The following is a 19039-nucleotide window of genomic DNA, read 5'->3' on the forward strand; positions in this document are numbered from 1 at the left end:
TGTGTCCGCAGCTGGGTTGGTGTGCCTGCCTCTGCAATACACAGACAGTGTGTGTTTCCACATCACTGCCTGGATGTGTGTGATGTGTGGGGTGGAATGTGTGTCTGGGAATGTTGGGCAATAACAAAAAACTTCTTCGGTGGAGTTTAGCTCTCCAAGATTTTGATTTTGAAATACAACACATTTCAGGAGCTTCTAACAAAGTGACTGATGCACTCGCCCTTGAAAGTTTCCCAGAATCAACTGGTTAAAATCGTCCTTGAAATGTGGAAAATATTGTTAGTTTTTATATAATCAGTAGTATATCTAGAGGTGCATGTGTCTTATTAATTCTGTTTTCTCCTAGAGCTCCAGGAAGAAATCACAGCCAGTGTGGAGCAGGCTGTCCAGCACTGTCTATGATTTGGGGGGCCTGTCATAAACATACAGCTAAGGGTAGCATAAAATCCCTCCTTTACCTGTAAAGGGTTAAGATGTTCAAATAACCTGGTTGGCACCTGACCAAAAGGACCAATAAGGGGAGGAGATACTTTCAAATCTGTGGGGGAAGGTTTTTGTTTTTTGCTTCTTTATGTTCTCTCTGGGACAGCGAGGAACCAGGGCAGGGAAAATACTAAATACTAATGCCCTACCTCAACTAAGCATCTAAGATTACAAATTGTAAGTAATAGGAAGGACAGGCGTTATATTATCTTTCGTTTTAGCTTGTGAATTTTCCCTAGGCTAAGAGGGAGGTTTATTCCTGGGGTTTTTTGGTAACTTTTTGCCTAGAGGGGAATTCTCTGTGTTTTGAATCTGATTACCCTGTAAAGTTACCTTCCATCCTGATTTTACAGAGGTGCTTTTTTACTTTTTCTTTATAATAAAGTTCTGCTTTTAAGAACCTGATTGGTTTTTAGTGTCCTAAAAACCCAGGGGGCTGCTCTGGGCTCACCTTGTTAACCTATTTGGTTGGTATATTATTCTCAAGCCTCCCCTGGGAAAAGGGGTGAAGGGGTTTGGGGGGATATTTTGGGGAACAGGAACTCCAAGTGGTTCTTTTCCTTGAATCCTTGTCTAACTCACTTGGTGGTGGCAGCGATACCATTCCAAGGACCAGGAAGAATTTGTATCTTGGGGAAGTTTTTAACCTAAGCTGGTAGAAATAAGCTTAGGGGGTCTTTCATGCAGGTCCCCACATCTGTACCCTAGAGTTCAGAGTGGGGAGGGAACCCTGTCAGGGGTATATTGTGTTTCTCCATTGTTGGGGGGTGTCGAGTCTCACTGTATGTGTTGTGTGCCTGCAGCAGTGGGGTGTGTGTGTATGGCAGTGTGATGTCTGTCTTCGGCCGCAGCAATATGATGTGGCTTTAGCAGTGTAATGTGTGTGTGTCTGCAGCAGCATCTTGTGTTCGTGCATGGTGTGTGGTTTGTGTATGGCAGTGTGATGTGTGGTGTGTGGCTGCTGTAAAGAGGTGTGTGTATCTGGCAGTGTTGTGGGTGTGTCTACGGCAGTGTGGTGTTTGTGTCTACAGAACTGCAGTGCATCTGTGGCGGTGGAGTGTGTGCAGCAGGGGTTTGTGTGTGGCAGTGTGGGGTGGGTGTGGCAGTGTGTATGGGGTGTGTGTGTGTAGCATTGTGGGTTGTGTGTTTGCGGTAGTGACTGAGTAGTGCTCCGTGAATCTCTCTCGCTGCCTTGTGGTGTCGTTTGTACTGAAAGGCCTGAATGGTGGGTCCCTTAGCTGAGCAGCCAGGGTGGTGGTCCGAGAGACAACCCGGCCATTGCCTAGGCGAATGCGGGAGGCCGTAGAGGAGGAAGTCCAGGCAATGTTGGATCTGGGTGTTATTGAGCGCTCCCAGAGTGAGTGGCAGAGCCCCGTTGTCCTCATACCAAAGCCGGATGGGAGCCAGCAGTTTTGCATTGACTTCTGGAGGGTAAACGCCATTTCAAAATTTGACGCCTATCTGATGCCCCGACTCGATGAGCTCCTCAACCGGCTCGGGGAGGCCTGTTATATCACCACTTTAGATCTCACCAAGGGGTACTGGCAGATCCCCTTGGATCCCAGGTCCAAGGAGAAGACCCCGTTTGCCACCCCTTCAGGGTTGTACCATTTCACCCAGATGCCTTTAGGCCTACATGGGTCCCGGTAACCTTCCAGCGTTTGATGGACCGGGTATTGCAACCACACACAAAGTACGCTGCGGCCTACCTAGATGATGTGGTCATCTATGGCAATAACTGGGAGGAACATCTTAACCAAGTAGCGGCGGTCCTCCGGGACCTCCGTGCAGCCGGGCTTACGGCCAATCCAAAAAAATGCCGAATCAGGCGGGAGGAAACTACTTACCTGGGGTACACCTTGGGCCGGGGACAGGTCCGCCCCCTCATCAGGAAAGTCCAAGAACTCCAGGAATATCCGGCGCCGACCACGAAGAGGCAGGTGCGTCAATTCTTGGGCTTAGCTGGTTATTACCGGCGGTTTGTACCCCACTTTGCAAGTGTTACAGCCCCGCTAACGGAGCTCCTGACCAAGAACAGCCCCCGCCGGGTGCATTGGTCCGACAAGTGCAAGACAGCCTTTCGAACTATCAAAGAACGGCTGTGTAGCGATTCAGTACTCTTCAGCCCTGACTTTCATCGTGACTTCATCGTTCAGACTGATGCCTCAGGTGTAGGGCTTGGGGCAGTCCTCTCACAGGAGGTGGATGGGGAGGAACACCCTATTGTTTACCTCAGCCGGAAACTGTTCCCCAGAGAATGGAACTACTCCGTCGTGGAGAAAGAGGCCCTAGCAGTTAAGTGGGCCGTCGATGCTCTCCACTACTACATCCTCGGTGCCCCTTTTATACTGGTTACGGACCATGCACCCCTGAAGTGGCTTAATAAGATGAAGGACAATAATGCCAGGCTGATGCGGTGTATCTAGCTCTGCAGCCCTATGCCTTCATGATTCACCATTGGGCGGGACGAGACAATGCCAATGTGGATTTCCTATCCCGCCTCAGAGAGGGGGAGGACGCCAGCTCCGAAGGTCGGGAGCTGGATTTGAGGGGTGGGTATGTAAGGAGCCAGGGTGGCTTCCCTCCGAACCAGAGAGTAAAGAGCCACCCTCTCAGCCTGAGTGGGCGGGGACAGACCAAGCTTACGCCAGTCCCGGAAGGGGAGGAGTGGGACAGGAAGTACAAAGGGTAGGGCCCTTTGCCCAGTGAAGAGAGCACCAGGGAGGGAGACAGACACAGGCCGCTGGCTGTTCCCTCAAGATCCTGCTGCCAACCCAGGGGAGTCCCTGGGCCTGGAGGAACCTGACTGGGAGGAAGACCTGTGGCGACCAGGACTGCCAGCCGCTGAGTACCCAGAGGACCTGGAGGGGCCAGGCTGTAACCCGGGCCAGCGTGAGCCCGACACAGAGTGGGAGCTGGAGCTGCCAGCAGGTGAATACCCGGACGAGCTGGAGGGACCGGAGAGACCCGCTTGAGAGACCGGTTAGGAAGTAGCCCAGAGGCAGAACTGCACCGTGGGGTGGGTGTGTTTGGTCAGCGGGCGCAGATGACCCCCCGCTGACCCAGCGGCAGGACCCTCACCTCCCGCCACTGTCAGGGCCCTAGGCTGGAACGCAGTGGAGTCGGGTGGGCCTGCGTTCCCCTACCCCGGCCAACCCGCCTTGGGTAGCAGAACCACGCGCTACAAACCTGTTCTGGCGCTCCCCGGGGCCTGAGGGGCGCGCTGCGGACTCGTGCCGGCGCTCCCCAGGGCCTGAGGGGCGCGCTGCAGACTCATACCGGCGCTCCCCGGGGCCCGAGGGGCGCGCTGCAGACTCGTGCCGGCGCTCCCCAGGGCCTGAGGGGCGCGCTGCAGACTCGTGCCGGCGCTCCCCAGGGCCCGAGGGGCGCGCTGCAGACTCATACCGGCGCTCCCGGGGCCTGAGGGGTGCGCTGCGGACTCATGCCGGCGCTCCCCAGGGCCTGAGGGGCGCGCTGCGGACTCATGCCGGCGCTCCCGGGGCCTGAGGGGTGCGCTGCGGACTCATACTGGCGCTCCCCAGGGCCTGAGGGGCGCGCTGCAGACTCATACCGGCGCTCCCGGGGCCTGAGGGGTGCGCTGCGGACTCATACTGGCGCTCCCCAGGGCCTGAGGGGCGCGCTGCGGACTCATGCCGGCGCTCCCCAGGGCCTGAGGGGCGCGCTGCGGACTCATACCGGCGCTCCCCAGGGCCTGAGGGGCGCGCTGCAGACTCATACCGGCGCTCCCCAGGGCCTGAGGGGCGCGCTGCAGACTCGTGCCGGCGCTCCCCAGGGCCTGAGGGGTGCGCTGCGGACTCATGCCGGCGCTCCCGGGGCCTGAGGGGCGCGCTGCGGACTCATGCCGGCGCTCCCGGGGCCTGAGGGGCGCGCTGCGGACTCATGCCGGCGCTCCCCAGGGCCTGAGGGGTGCGCTGCGGACTCATGCCGGCGCTCCCGGGGCCTGAGGGGCGCGCTGCGGACTCATGCCGGCGCTCCCGGGGCCTGAGGGGCGCGCTGCGGACTCATACCGGCGCTCCCCAGGGCCTGAGGGGCGCGCTGCAGACTCGTGCCGGCGCTCCCGGGGCCTGAGGGGCGCGCTGCGGACTCATACCGGCGCTCCCGGGGCCTGAGGGGCGCGCTGCAGACTCGTGCCGGCGCTCCCCAGGGCCTGAGGGGCGCGCTGCAGACTCGTGCCGGCGCTCCCCAGGGCCTGAGGGGCGGCTGCGGACTCATACCGGCACTCCCCAGGGCCTGAGGGGCGCGCTGCAGACTCGTGCCGGCGCTCCCCAGGGCCTGAGGGGCGCGCTGCGGACTTGTGCCGGCGCTCCCCAGGGCCTGAGGGGCGCGCTGCGGACTTGTGCCGGCGCTCCCCAGGGCCTGAGGGGCGCGCTGCGGACTCGTGCCGGCGCTCCCCGGGGCCTGAGGGGCGCGCTGCGGACTCGGGCCGGCGCTCCCGGGGCCTGAGGGGCGCGCTGCGGACTCGGGCCGGCGCTCCCCGGGGCCTGAGGGGCGCGCTGCGGACTCGGGCCGGCGCTCCCCGGGGCCTGAGGGGCGCGCTGCGGACTCGGGCCGGCGCTCCCGGGGCCTGAGGGGCGCGCTGCGGACTCATGCCGGTGCTCCCCGGGGCCTGAGGGGCGCGCTGCGGACTCATGCCGGCGCTCCCGGGGCCTGAGGGGCGGCTGCGGACTCCGGCCAGCACACCTTTTCCTCTAATTCCCCAGCGCCCGAAAGGTGTGACTAAGGCCCGCCCGTGGGACCATAGCTCTCCATCTCCCCCTAGGGGCTCGGTGGACCGATTGAAACCTGTCACAAGCACCCACTTGGTAACAGCCGCCACAGCAGACTGTGCCTCTCCCCCTCTCCAGCCTGGCTTCCATCAGTCCTCCCAACCCCTTGGTAGGCCCTTCAGGGACCATCAAGGCCTGGCACGAGCTCCAAGCACCACCTTCATTAGCTCCATTCCCCTCACCTCCAGGGCATTCCCACTCCACATTCCCCAGCCCTGTGGGGGCGGGCAGTGGAGCTCAACAGATTGCAGCTGGCCAGCTAGGAGTTTTACCCCCTCCTGGGCTGCCAGGGTCGCAGGGGGAAGCCGCCACCAGAGGCCCTGGAAGTGCAGGTCAGGAAGTGTCAAGTCAGAAGGCAGGCCAGCGCAGGTACAGGGCAGCAAGTGCAAGGAGAGAGAGACAGGCTGGCAGGGTGTGCACTCAGTGCAGGTGAGATATGTGGAGATGTAACCAGGCTCCCCCTTCAGCCTCAGGGACATAGGAAGCCATGGGGGAGGGGTTGTGTTTGAGAGGTAGAGGGGGCTAGTGGACAGGGCCCTGAACTGGGACTCTGGAGAGCTGAATTCTTGTCCCGACTCTGCCTGTGAGCTTGGATAAGTCACTTCCCCTCCCACCCTTCATTTGTCTTGTCTGTTTCCATCAAAGGTCCGTGGGGGGGTTGTTTCTCACGTGTATGTCCAGCACCCAGCGCGATGCGGTCATGATCTCAGCAGAGGCCTCCAGAAAACAAATAATAACCTTAAGTTTGGGCCAAAGATCCTTATAAACAGAGCAGTGTGCAAGGAACGAAACATGGTGCCCAGTGTCACACAAGCATTTCTGTGGCTTTGTTCCAAACTGCTTCGTGCCCTGGACATGCTTTTCACAAAACTGCTGCCAGCCGACTTGTTCCTGCCCCGCACCCCATGGGCTGCAAGCCAGCTGTTGTTTGTCAGGAACGAGGAGGATTTTCAAATCTCGCGTAGCCTTTAATTCTCCTCTTCCCCCCCCCAACCCCCCACTTTGAGGATAGAGCTGTGGAGGATGAAAACGGATCCAGTTTGCATTGGAAAACTGCAGATTTTCACTGTTTTTTATGCATACACAGAAATGGGTCATTTAACATTCCAATCGAAGTGCAAAGATCTGGCAGTAAATATTAATAATTTGCAGTGTGAGAGCACCAGTCAGGGCCCCACTGTGCTGGGCGCTGTACAGACACGTAGAACATGCCTATGTTACAGTCTCCCCTGCATGCAGATCCATGCTTGCCAACCCCTCCTCTGAGCATCCACGCTGCAGAGCCATACACGGGCCACGTCCACCCAGGGCTGCAGTGACCTGGGTTTGGCACTGGGGTAACTGGGAGCATAGCCCAGGGTTCCCAGTGCCTCACTAACTGGAGCCATTGTAGGAATTGGTTCGCAGCATATTGTGGGAGAACGTGTCTGCCCTTCCCTTTGTAGAAGCGATGCTGGCCAGTGCCAACACATTTTAGCTAAGGCTCCACGTTCTCCATTCTTGAGTTTATTCCAGCCATGGCTGAGTCATGGATCCAGCCCTGTTGGATGAGCTGCTCCTGCGTGCTGCAGCAGGGCACAGAAAGAGGGTCTGGCAGAGGGTGGGTGGCATTTCCACAGCAGTCGCTGACCCTCAGAAGCTGGCAGCAGGTCTCATTCATGGTGAGAGACAGCCCCTGCCCTCAAGAGTTTACAGGCTCAGCGTTTGAAGGATGTAGTGTAGACGACAGGTGTCTATAACAGACAGATGGGGGAGCGCAAGGGAACAGTGAGGCCATACTGATCAGTAGTCTGAGTGTCCACTGTTTTGCAGGTTTCCGAGTGGCAGCCGTGTTAGTCTGTATTCGCAAAAAGAAAAGGAGTACTTGTGGCACCTTAGAGACTAACCAATTTATTTGAGCATAAGCTTTCCGTGAGCTACAGCTCACAGCAGGGGGCAGCATTCTGGAGGAGGACAAGGAGGTACTTTTGCAGCTGTTTTGGAGTTAGGATTTTGCATGAGGTCTTTGCCGTGGGTACTGTGGCCTGTTTTGTGCCCCCCTGCCTCCAGGTATGAACCTCACCCCATGGTGCAGAGCTTTCACCCTGTTGATGTGAGGGGCACTTGGTGGGAAGCAGAAAGCCGGTTTTGTCTGTGCTTTTTAAGCAGCAGATAAAGGCTTTCCTAATTGCTCTTAGCGGGTGGGTTTGGGGTGAGGTTTTTTCCTCCAAGCAGCTAAAAATAACCTAATCAGGTCTGGCCTTTGAAACCAGCAGGGGGGCAAACAGCATCTTAATATGTATGTGTGTGTCAGCAACATAATCACTGCTCAGAATAAAAAAGGGGAAGGTGTGGATGGAAGACTTTAGCATTTCCAGCTCATTAAGCTGGTATGGAACTGAACGGGGGTCTTCCTCCCCTTAGCTTTCCAGGAGAGCAAGCACCATCTTGTCTCCCCTTCTTCTCGGTAGCTTTCCTGGGCAAGTGGGGCTGCTACAGCTGAGGGTCGTTTTCTTAGTATATGCACAACATGCGGTGGCGGCCCGTGGGCAGGATTCATCACCCAATTTGGTCCACTGGTTGGATCATTAGCTTCCCTGGCCTGGGCCGGGTACTGACAGGGAGTTCTATGTGAACGCTGATCCATGCCCCCACAGCTGAGGATTTTTGCTGCCAATCTGTGCTGCAGAGCTCTGCTGTGACATCTGTCGCACTCCAGTCTCCAGGGCATACAAGTAACGCCATTTGCCTTGATATCCCAACTTCCATCACAGAGCTTGGTATTTGGTAGCAGAAGAGAGACTATTCCCAAGCTTCTGGAATACCTGCAGGCCCAACTGAGCACCCTGGCCATGTATCATTCACCCTCCATATACTTTGGATAGTGCAGGTTTTTCCCCACGCTCCATTTTTGACTGATTTGCGTTGCAGTGTCCCCAGTGTCTGTACAAAGCCAGGAGGAGAGGTTGTGCCGTCATAAATTTATGGCGGATAACCAGATCAGTAGTCGCCATGCTCATTAGCTAAGCAGTTGTCATATCATGTGTTATTTCCATTTAAACCTGACGTATCACAGCAATGGGACCTGCCATCTGCTGGAGCGAGTGCTGTCTGTCCCTCCCACCCAGCACCCCGTCTTCCAAAAAGGAAGATGACCTTAACATAGGCAGAGTTTGGGGGCATGGGAAGGCGTTGTAACAAGTTCTGCAGAGGATACTGCTCCCAGCTTGCACCCCTAAGGCAGGGAGTCAGAATGTTGTTTATAAACAGATTTATAAACTGAATGCATCCAATGAAGTGAGCTATAGCTCACGAAAGCTTATGTTCAAATAAATTTGTTAGTCTCTAAAGTGCCACAAATACTCCTTTTCTTTTTGTTTATAAACAGAGTGATTAGCAGGTGATTAAGATAAGAAAGGGCTGTTAGGGTGTTTCCTAAAGTTAAATGATCAGTTCTGAGCTTTGTGAACAGCTAATAGCCCACCTTAATTGATTAGTCTCCTTACAGTTGGTATGGCAATACCCATTTTTTCATTTTCTCTGTGTATATATATATCTCTTCCTACTGTATTTTCCACTGCGTGCATCTGATGAAGTGGGTTTTAGCCCATGAAAGCTTATGCCCAAATAAATCTGTTAGTCTCTAAGGTGCCACAAGGACTCCTTGGGTTTTTTTGCAAAAAGTAGGTAGCCAAATGATTTTTCTACAGTTGTTTCAATTGTTGTATTCAAGAGGTGGTAACAAAGTTACTAATATTTTTCTTTGGGAAGATAACTGATTGTTAGACAAAGGAAATGCAGTAGAACTAATCTACCTGGAGGTCAGCAGGGCATTTGATACAGTTCCACATGGGAAATTATTAGTTAAATTGGAGAAAATGGGGATTAATATGAGAACTGAAAGGTGGATAAGGAACTGGTTAAAGGGGTGACTACAACAGGTCATACTGAAAGATGAACTGTCAGGCTGGAGGGAGGTTACTAGTGGAGTTCCTCAGGCATCAGTCTTGGGACCGATCTTATATAGTATAACATTTTTATTACTGACCTTGGCACAAAAAGTGGGAGTGTGCTCATACAATTTCCAGAAGACACAAAGTTGGGAGGTTTTGCCAATATTGAGGAGGACCCGAATATCATACAAGAAGATCTTAGATGACATGGAGTAATTATTTAATAGTGTAAAGTGCAAGGTCATGCATTTAGGGACTAACAATGAGAATTTTTGCTATAAACTGGGGACTTATCAGTTGGATGTGACAGTGGAGGAGAAAGAGTTGGGTGTATTAGTTGGTCGCAGGATGACTATGAGCCACTGATGTGGTGCGGCTGTGAAAAGGCGAATGCAATCCTAGGCTGTAGCAGGCGAGGTATTTCCAGTACAGACAGGGAAGTGTTAGTACCATTACATTGGTGAGACCTCATCTGGAGTATTGCGTGCAATTCTGGTTTCCCATGTTTAAGAAGGACGAATTCAAACTGGAACAGGTGCACAGAAGGGCTACTAGGATGATCTGAGGAATGGAAAACTTCTCTTATGAGAGGAGACTCAAAGAGCTTGGCTTGTTTAGTCTAACCAAAAGAAGGTTGCGGAGAGAGATGATTGCTCTCTGTAAATACATCAGAGGGATAAATACCAGGGAGGAAGAGGAATTATTCAAGTTAAGCACCAATGTGAACCCCAGAACGAATGGATGTAATCTGGCCATTAACAAGTTTAGGCTTGAAAATAGACGAAGGTTTCTAACCATCAGAGGAGTGAAGTTCTGGAGCAGCCTCCCAAGGGGAGAAGTGGGGGAGAAAAACCTAACTGGCTTCAAGACTGAGCTTGATAAGTGTATGGAGGGGATGGTATGACAGGACTGCCAACAATGGCGTGTGGCCCATCGTCAACTGCCTGTAGCAAAAGTCCCCAACGGCTGGAGATGGAGAACTAGATGGGGAGGTGGTGGAATCTCCATCCTTAGAGGTTTTTAAGGCCTGGCTTGACAAAGCCCTGGCTGGGATGATTACTTGGTGTTGGTCCTGCTTTGAGCAGGGCGTTGGACTAGATGACCTCCTGGGGTCTCTTCCAACCCTAATATTCTATGATTCTATGGGGGTTCTGAGTTACTACAGAAAATTCTTTCTAAGGTATCTGCTGGTGGGTCTTGCCCACATGGTCAGGGTCTAACTGATCATCATATTTGGGGTCAGGAAGGAATTTTCCCTCGGGTCTGATTGGCAGAGACAGTGGTGGGGTTTCACCTTTGCGTGGGGTCACTTGCAGGTTTAAACTAGTGTAAATGGTGAATTCTCTGTCACTTAAAGGCTTTAAACCATGATTTGAGGACTTCAGTAACTCAGCCAGAGGTTAGGGGTCTATTACAGGAGTGAATGGGTGAGGTTCTGTGGCCTAGGTCAGACTAATTGATCACGATGGTCCCTTCTGACTTCAGTAAGCATATCTGAGTAAGAATGTACATTACAATTTTAAATTTAACGAGTGTCCCATAAGTGACTGGTCGCAAGATGTCAGAACACATTAGTATTAGAGCTGAGTGGGTCTAATATTTATTTAATTTTCTTTCTTGATATAGGAATTAGATACAGTGCTCCTGTCAGATATTTCTAAGTTATTATCTGCAAAAACACTGGAGTTTTCAGTTGCCTAAGCAGCCCCTGGAATCACTGTGAAATTTGTGCTCCCGCGATCTGAAATGGTGCCCCTGTGGGAAGGCACGGAATTTGTGTCCGCCGCCCCCCTCCCCCCTACACGCAGCTCCATTGGCCTGACTGCCACTGCGCCCCCACCCCCACCCAAAATGTAGAAGTCAAACTACACCTGTGGACCTTAGATCTCCACAGCCGACCCACCCATGCTTCACTGACAATGACAGCCACTCTGCACACCCCAGGGAACAGCCCTCACAGCATGTGGTGCTCAAAACACAGGCTCCAGCTGATGAGCTGTGCATTGTGCACAGAGAATTTGAAGTTTGATGCTGCCAGTCCATCATGCTTCATTTTGCACTCTCTGAATCCAGACCCACCAAACTTCCTGCTGAGGATTCTGGGTAGTGTAGTCCAGCAGGCTGCTTCCTCGACTAAGGACAGTTATTAGAACGGTCACTAGAAGGCATTTAAAAAATCATTTGTATATTATAATTGCTACATAGAGCCCTGAGCTTTCTCCAGTTATCAGAGTAATTTAATCATGGGCTCTTGAGTGGTTTTATCCAGCCCAGGACAATAGACATACGCATACATGCCCTCTTGCCAGCCACTGCTACAGTTCCCCCATCCCAACCTCGCCCTCCCCAGTTGGCCCCGGGCTGCGATGCGATGCCAGTCCCTTCTTTGGGTGGGTTGGAAGGCTGGGGCATGCTTCACACTCTGTCTTGGTCATTGCAGGTATATCCAAGGGGCCTCCTCTCCAAAGGACATGGTGATCATCGTGGACGTGTGAGTGTTGACCGGGAGGCATCTGTAGGAACCCCCCTCCCCTGGATTCCTTTTATGGCCAGGGCCTTCTTGTGAAATTCTCACCTAGCCAATCAACAGTCTACAAAAGGGTGGAGCCAGAGTGAGCATGTAACTCTGCCCTCCTAAGGGAAGGCTCTGGGGGGCTGCTGAGGAGCAGTGGGGTCACTGGTCATGCCATGCTCCCCTCCCCTGCCCTTTCCCTCCAAGCAGCAGGGTATTGTATTGCCAACCCCAGAGCTATGTATTGCCTTGAGCCACATCACAAGCCATGCCTCCTCTGCCTCCTCAGGAGCGGCAGCGTCAGTGGTCTCACCCTGAAGCTGATGAAGACATCAGTCTGCGAGATGCTGGACACCCTTTCCGATGACGACTATGTCAACGTGGCTTCAGTAAGTACCACTCTGAGGAGGGGTGAGGGGTGGGGAACCCTAGCAATGAGAGATGGAGAACACCCTTCAAGTCCATGGCCTGTGCACCACCATTTGGTCTCAATTGGGCGTAGTGCACCCAAATACCAGGACTCGTGGCCCTCCCACACTGTGACACGGCTCACTGGGAGGAAAGTTTCTGGACTACATTTCCTTTGGCTAAATAGCAAACCCATGTGACTCCTGATCAATCCAGACTGCATTGGTCTTTCTAAAAGAGAGACGTTCTGAGTTGGAATTGCTCGGTGGAGTTCTCTGGCCTGTGCCGTGCGAGAGACAATCCAAATGGTCCCTTCTGCCTTAACATCTAGGGAGCAGGGGGCTGCGTAGCTAGTGATCAGGGAGGCAGTGGATAGTTCTTACAGAGAGAGCGTTTCCTGGACCGTGGTGGGTGCTGGGATTGTTCCCAGATGAGCTGGGCATGGAGAGTTAGTTAGAGTTAGATGGGGCCCCACTGCCTGCACAGGGGATGGATGAACCAGGAGGGGCACAGCGAAAGCCTGAGCTGATCCTGAGCCATGCTGGAGTTCAGCTTACTTTCTCCCGCTCATTTCCTTTCCCAGGAGCAGGGGCTCTGACACACCATCAGAGGGTCTGTCCTGGCATGGCAGGGCCCTGATGCCAGAGCAGAGCAATTTCACATGTCCAAAGCACTAAGCAAGCACCCAGAGTTAGATGCAGCAGCAGGCCAAGATTGCAAGCTGTTCCCCGCTAGGGAAGGAGATTGGCCACGTGGCACAGCCTGGCCCCAGTGGGGTGTTGTCAGGCTCGCAGGGGGTGTGGTTAAACTCTCACGGGGTGTGGTCAAGCCCTCACTCATCTAGCGCATGTTATCTTCCACACAGTGCCCTCACCTGGGATGCATATCGCACCCGCTGCATTGTGCGTCCACCCTGTGCCTGTAGGCTGACTCCCATCACCAAGGCCAAGCCGGCACCACTCCCTGCCACCTTCCCAGTTTGGCTTACTCCATTAAGGGCAGAAGGTTGCCCCTAGGGCACCAATCCTACACATTAATAAAACTGTGTCACGCATGGCAGCCCGCGCACTCCTCGTACTATACAGTATCCATGATTGTTTGGCAACAGGGTAAATTGAATGGCACTAATTATACTGTAACCTTTGTTATTGCTAACCAACACACTGTAATTGTTATGTAGATACTCCCTATAGACAAGTAACCTCAGTGCTACTCTGTGCTATGACAGTGGAACACTTAGCCACTAAATAGCGATGTTGTTGTGACTGGAGCCATGTACGGCGAGGAGCTAAGGAATTGTTATCCAGTAATTTCTCTGTAGAGTAGTTAAATGCCAGCTAATTGCACCCTGCTTCTTGGCTGCAAAAAGGTGTAGCACCTATGGTGCTCAGCCTTGCAGAGGGAGAGAGAGAGAGAGACTGTGTCACTGAATGTGGTCACTTGTATATGTACCCTGACCCTGATCCCGCACCATCACGGCGTACACTCCAATGATAGTGTCACCATGCACGGTTGCATCAAAGAGTTGGGACATTTGTGACTAGCCTGGGCATCGTCTCATCTCTGTCCTCCTCCTCCCCTCCTGCTTGGAGGGTCTTATCACCGGTCCGTGTGTCTGAGGCCTCCAGCGTCAGCTGCATGAGTGCTCCTCGACCTCCTGGGTGCCGTCAGACCTGCAGTGCCAAGGAAATGACCGTGGTTCTTGGGATAGGGTTGGTTTTAATGAGGGTTGCCACAGGCTCTTTTCCTTCGTCCCTCTCCATCCCATCTCTGAGCCAATTCACCCAGCATCTGACAGGCCTTTTCAGCCACCCCAAAACCACGGCTCCCCCAACACCCATCAAAGAGGGTGTCAAACCCAAGTCCAGCGTCAACTCCCTGGGAGTCTGGATCACTCCTAGGAGCCTGGCAGTTTTGCTGACACCTTGGCAGGGCTGGTGGAAGAACAAGGACCCTGGAAAACCTTCAGAAAACTGAGCCCCCACCATTCCTATGGAGATCAGTGGGATTTCTCACCACCTTGGCAAAGCAGGCCCCGAGGAGTATGGGGCCGGAGACGTGTCGGTACAGCCGGAGGGGCGTGAGGTCCAGCATAGCTCCCTGGTGTTGCCACACAATCAGTAAAGCCAGCTGATGGCTTCCAGTGGGGCTATAACAGTGGCTCATGGTGTCACCAGCCTCCAGCACTGAGGAGTTAAAGCAACAATTGGTTCTGTAGTGACTGAGATCTGGGAAGCAGCTTAGCCACTCTCTAAATGCCACAGCATCTGGGAGGAGAAGAGCATTTTCTTTCTTTCTTTCTTTCTTTCTTTTCTTTCTATAATGGGAAAAGGGGGGAGGAATCTCTAGTCCCTCAGAGGCTCTGCCCTCTGCCTTGCATGGCTCCCGCAGCCCCATTTACCATTTCTGTCACCTTTCCCTTCCCTCCCCTCTCCCGATGTCTCCCTGCCTTTGATCGATTGCAACCGACAAAACACACTGTGAGAAATAAATTACATCCTTCCCTTGCCATTTCCCCCGCGCCGGCTTTGACGGCCGGTTTTCTTTGTGGGAGAAGTTCATTGTGGTGACGGTGGGGTGTTGGCATGAGAGGCAAAGGGGGGGCCGGGACTTGGGGCTGGCCGAGGGAGACGTACAGCTGCATCAGCCTAGCTAGCTCGGGAGGTTTTGTGGCTCTGCAGGGCGTGCTCTGGCATTAGACTAGCTTTCAGCCAGGAACAGCTCTGGCTTCCTCAGGGCAGAGCAGGATCTAGTTAACAGCATACATGTGGCTTCCGATAGTCATGCTGCCGACTGGAGTAAGGTACTAGCCAACGGTCATAAAATTGGCTTACAGTCTGGCTTATCCCTCCCACCAGATTGGACACAGAACAGTTTGGAGCAACGCGGACATTTTATCTGCCATGAGTCAGAGGAAATTGTCTCCTAGTCTCCACGCCCTCCCAGGAAGCGTTAGGGGTCGGTCCAGAGTCCCCTCGTTTTTCAGGCATGTAGATGCCTCAAAAAAAATCTCGTTCAGGTTCTTTCCATTGCAGGGAAAGAGTAAACCTGCCATTATGGCAGGCACCGCAGGCTAGTGCTTCGGACCTGGGACGGCTGCAAGCCGGGAGAGCGCCCCATGGGAACCCAATCCTCCCCTTGGGAAGGAACGAAGGCCTGTGAAGGACGACTTGCAGGAGAGAGGCGGGTGCCTTCACCTCTCACTTACTGGCCTGTGCCACGCTCCTGATGTAGAGTTGGTATGAGATACAGAGAGTGAGGGATCCCTTCTGGCTGGGCCTGAGAACCCAGGCCACAATGTCTGTGCGCCTGTCATAGTGAAGAGGGCTGGCCTAGCCCCCTTACAGTGGGGCAGAGGTGGGGTCCAGAGCCCGCTGAAGGCAGTGGAAAGGCTCCTACCGGTGTGGGTCAGGCCCCTCGCTTGGTAACACAGCCCCACTCACTGAGACCTCGCATGCAGCCAGTTGACACAGGCTCGGGGAATCTGCTACTGCTGCCCACGTCTGCATGCCCCAGCACAGACTCACGCAGACTGCGCCTCGGCTGTTGGATGGAACACGCTCACGCAGCAACGTCCCGGCATGGATCAGCTGCAGCGACTGAGCCAGGATCTCTGAGCATGAGGCCGCACTGCTGGAGTTAAAGGGGCACGTGTGTCAGAGAGAGCAGTAGACTTGTCAGCTTCTTCCATGGCCCAGCCAGTAGAGGGGCAGGAACCTCCACGCTGGGCTGGGCTGGGCTATGCTCAGCAAGCAGGGTGCTGGGCCCTGCAGGGGTGGCAGGTTTGTATAATTTTTGGTGGTGCCCAGAACGGGTCCAAGTCCCGCCCCTGCACACTCACCTGCCTAAGGCTCTGGGAGGAAGTTTGGGTGTGACTCTGGGACGGAGTTTGGGTGCTGGGTATGGGCTCTGGACTGGGACAGGAGGTTGGGGTGCAGGAGGAGGTGCGGGAGGGGGTTTGGGGTGCTGAGTGCGGGAGGGGATTTGGGTGCTGGGTGCGGGTTCTGGGAGGGGGGTTGGGTGCTGGTGCAGGAGGGGGTTTGGGTGCTGGGTGCAGGCTCTGGGAGGGGGGTTGGGTGCTGGGTGCAGGAGGGTGTTTGGGTGCTGGGTGCAGGCTCTGGGAGAAGGTTTGGGTGCTGGTGCAGGCTCTGGGAGGGGGTTTGGATGTTGGATGCGGGCTATGGGCTGGGACAGAGGGTTGGGGTGCAGGAGGGGATGAGGTGCATGGGGCTGGACCTGGGATGAGGAGTTTGGGATGCAGCAGGCAGGCTGGACTCCCCCCAGCCCTCTCCCCACCAGCAACAGCAAACTCGGGGGGACAGCCCTGGCACAGCCCCCCTGGCACAACACTCACGGAAGCTCCCCCAGGCTGCTGCTCAGGAGGTCCAGCCAGGATAAGCCCCGACCCGGAGTTGTCTGCCGGGGGTGGTGGCTGCCATACGCCTCCTCCCTCCACAGGCACAGCAGCCTCCTCAGCCTACCCCCAGTGCCACTCCCTTATAGCCGGCAGCGGCCGGTGAGGGAGCGCAGCGCGGACCTGCAGAGGGCAGCTGCCCGCTGCCCAGGGCAGGCAGGGACTCTCAGGGGAGGAGCACATGGGGGCAGCAAGTGGGGCCAGAGAAGAGACCCAGCCCCGAATATTGGTGAGCTGGGCCCCCGGGCCCTGAATTTGCGGAAGCCCATACAACCACGGGCCCATACAACTCGCCACCCCTGGGGCCCTGTCCCATCCCAGGCTGTCGCACTGGGATGTGTTTGGTGGCATCACATCTGTTAGAGGCTATGGGGGATAACACAAGGGGCCTAGATGTTCAGATTCATCCGGGAAGCTCAACTCAGGCTGGAGAGCAGAGCAGAGGCCTTGACAAAGGTCACAGAGGAAACTGCGACTTCGTGCATGTTGGCAATTGCAGCAAACTCTGAGGCTGTGAAGCTACTAGGGGTCAGTTTGCCTCAGCAGCCAAGAGGTATGATGTTCCTGTCAGCCAGAAGGTGACCAGGATATAATAGTGACCTTCCTGAGGACACCTCTCCAGCTGTCACCACTTAGGGTGACCACACAGCAAGTGTGAAAAATCAGGACGGGGCGCGGGGTAATAGGAGCCTATATAAGAAAAAGCCCCAAATAACGGTACTGTCCCTATAAAATCGGGACATCTGGTCAGCCTATCACCACTGGAGCTGTGAGCTAATCAGGCAGCCAGATGTCTGATGGGCTGCATGGCAGGGTGGTTCTCTAGACCAGCTGTGCTCCCAGGTGATCAAGGCCTCTCTCCCATTCTGGGGAAACCCATTCTCTGGGATGACTGAAGAAGCAATATGTCTGGAGCCGAGACTGGATTGCCCCCAGAGCCGAAGGTCTATCATCAGGTTGTCAGTATTATCAGCCGACATGGCTGCAAGCCTGGGGCTCATTAAAACTAGTCCAGCTTGACAGATCGACGGCTTCCGCCCCCCAGCGCCAGGAGAGGCAGTACATGAATAAGGCATGATCCACTGTTGCCCAGGAAAAAGGTTCCCCACAGTGAGCCCTCGGAGGGCATCGGATGCCGTCCACAGGGCGTGATGCTGCAAGGTGCTGAGCACTCTGGCGCTGCTCCAGCAAAGCAGGCATCTTAGGTGCCCACCCATCACATTCATATCTGAGCGCCTCACACTCTTTAACATATTAATCCCCATAACCGCTCTGTGAGGAAAGCAGGGCTGTTAGCCCCATTGCACTGTAAAGTACCGGGATGCTCACTAAAGACTCACCCACCAGAAGGCAAAGAACAAATTCAATGTTCAGTGTTGTTATTCCTTACAATCTCATGATTTTTAAGCCAATTTTGTGATTTTTTTTTGGAGGCTTTTTTTGGACTCCTGATTTTAACCTCTTGGGGTTGGCAGTACTGGATTTGGTCCCAGTCCTTTCAGTTCTTTCCTCTCCAGGGTTTTATAATAATAAATAACCCTAATTAGCACTTCTCAAACAGTTTTGCAGACATTGTCCCTGATTCTAGACCCTGCTGTGTGCTGCAAAGCAGTCGTGAAGACTCAACTCCCAGAGCATCCCCAGGGGGCTGTTTGGAATACAAGACGAATGGCGCCAGCATGCCCTGGCAGGTTTTGCAAACTGATCGGTCGTCGGTGCTCCCCACAGGCCCCCAGCACAGCTCAGATCCTCAGGTGTCTGGACTGAGAAATGTGCCTCCTGCCCTGGCCTTAATATCTTTATGGAGGATTGGCGGCAGCTGCTGACCCCAGCTACTTCCCTCCTCAGCACGATCTGCTCCCAGGACAAGTGATGATCTCTCCCTGGACAGCATCCATTATTGTTACTGATTGATTCATATAGCACCAGGAGCCTGCCAGGCACTTAACAGACAAGCATGAAGCCAGCTATGCAGCATGTAGACGAGGGAGAGGGTACAGCAGCGGAAGCAAAATGACTGAGTGGTGAGGCCGGGCAGGCTTCCCATAGGAGCCACCATGTTTTCCCTTCTAAATGAGTCAGTGTGGGGCGGGGGGGAGGACAAGGGTGTATGTACAGGCCTTGGGAAAGAGGCTGGTTAGGAGGGACCTGAACAAGGGGAGGGATGGCCCATCAAATTCTCAGGGAGAGGTCAGAAACAGTCTCTGATATTGGGAAGTCAGCCTACGTCACCTTAAGGGCCTGCTTTTCATTGACTTCCATTGGAGTTGAGGGGTACTCAGCACCTCTGAGAATTAAGTCCGGAGAGATGCCAGCAGGTCGCCCCAAAATGCATGGCTCCCAGAATTAAAAGCCACCTTTGCAAATGCATCCCTTACCATCTCATGTGCCATCCCACTCGGCCTCTTCCTGGCATCAGCAGAAGGCAGGGCTGGAGCAGCTTGCGAAGTATGGGACCAAAGGGCTGGGGCAGAGCAGAGACAAGCCAGGCCAGCTTGAGGAG

At 54.4% G+C, this 19039-nt stretch overlaps 1 protein-coding gene across 4 annotated transcripts in view; it reads left to right on the forward strand.

The window, feature by feature from the left end:
* Positions 1 to 19039, forward strand: part of CACNA2D2 (calcium voltage-gated channel auxiliary subunit alpha2delta 2) — a 570874-nt gene that overhangs the window by 466570 nt on the left and 85265 nt on the right. For all 4 annotated transcript variants that reach the window (XM_077821335.1, XM_077821332.1, XM_077821333.1 and 1 more), the window contains exons 8-9: positions 11643 to 11693; positions 12004 to 12103. In XM_077821335.1, coding sequence (XP_077677461.1) covers positions 11643 to 11693; positions 12004 to 12103 — 151 coding nt within the window. The remainder of the gene's footprint in view (positions 1 to 11642; positions 11694 to 12003; positions 12104 to 19039) is intronic.

The sequence above is a fragment of the Eretmochelys imbricata genome, chromosome 7 (assembly GCF_965152235.1).
Source record: "Eretmochelys imbricata isolate rEreImb1 chromosome 7, rEreImb1.hap1, whole genome shotgun sequence".
Classification (NCBI taxonomy): Eukaryota; Metazoa; Chordata; order Testudines; family Cheloniidae; genus Eretmochelys; species Eretmochelys imbricata.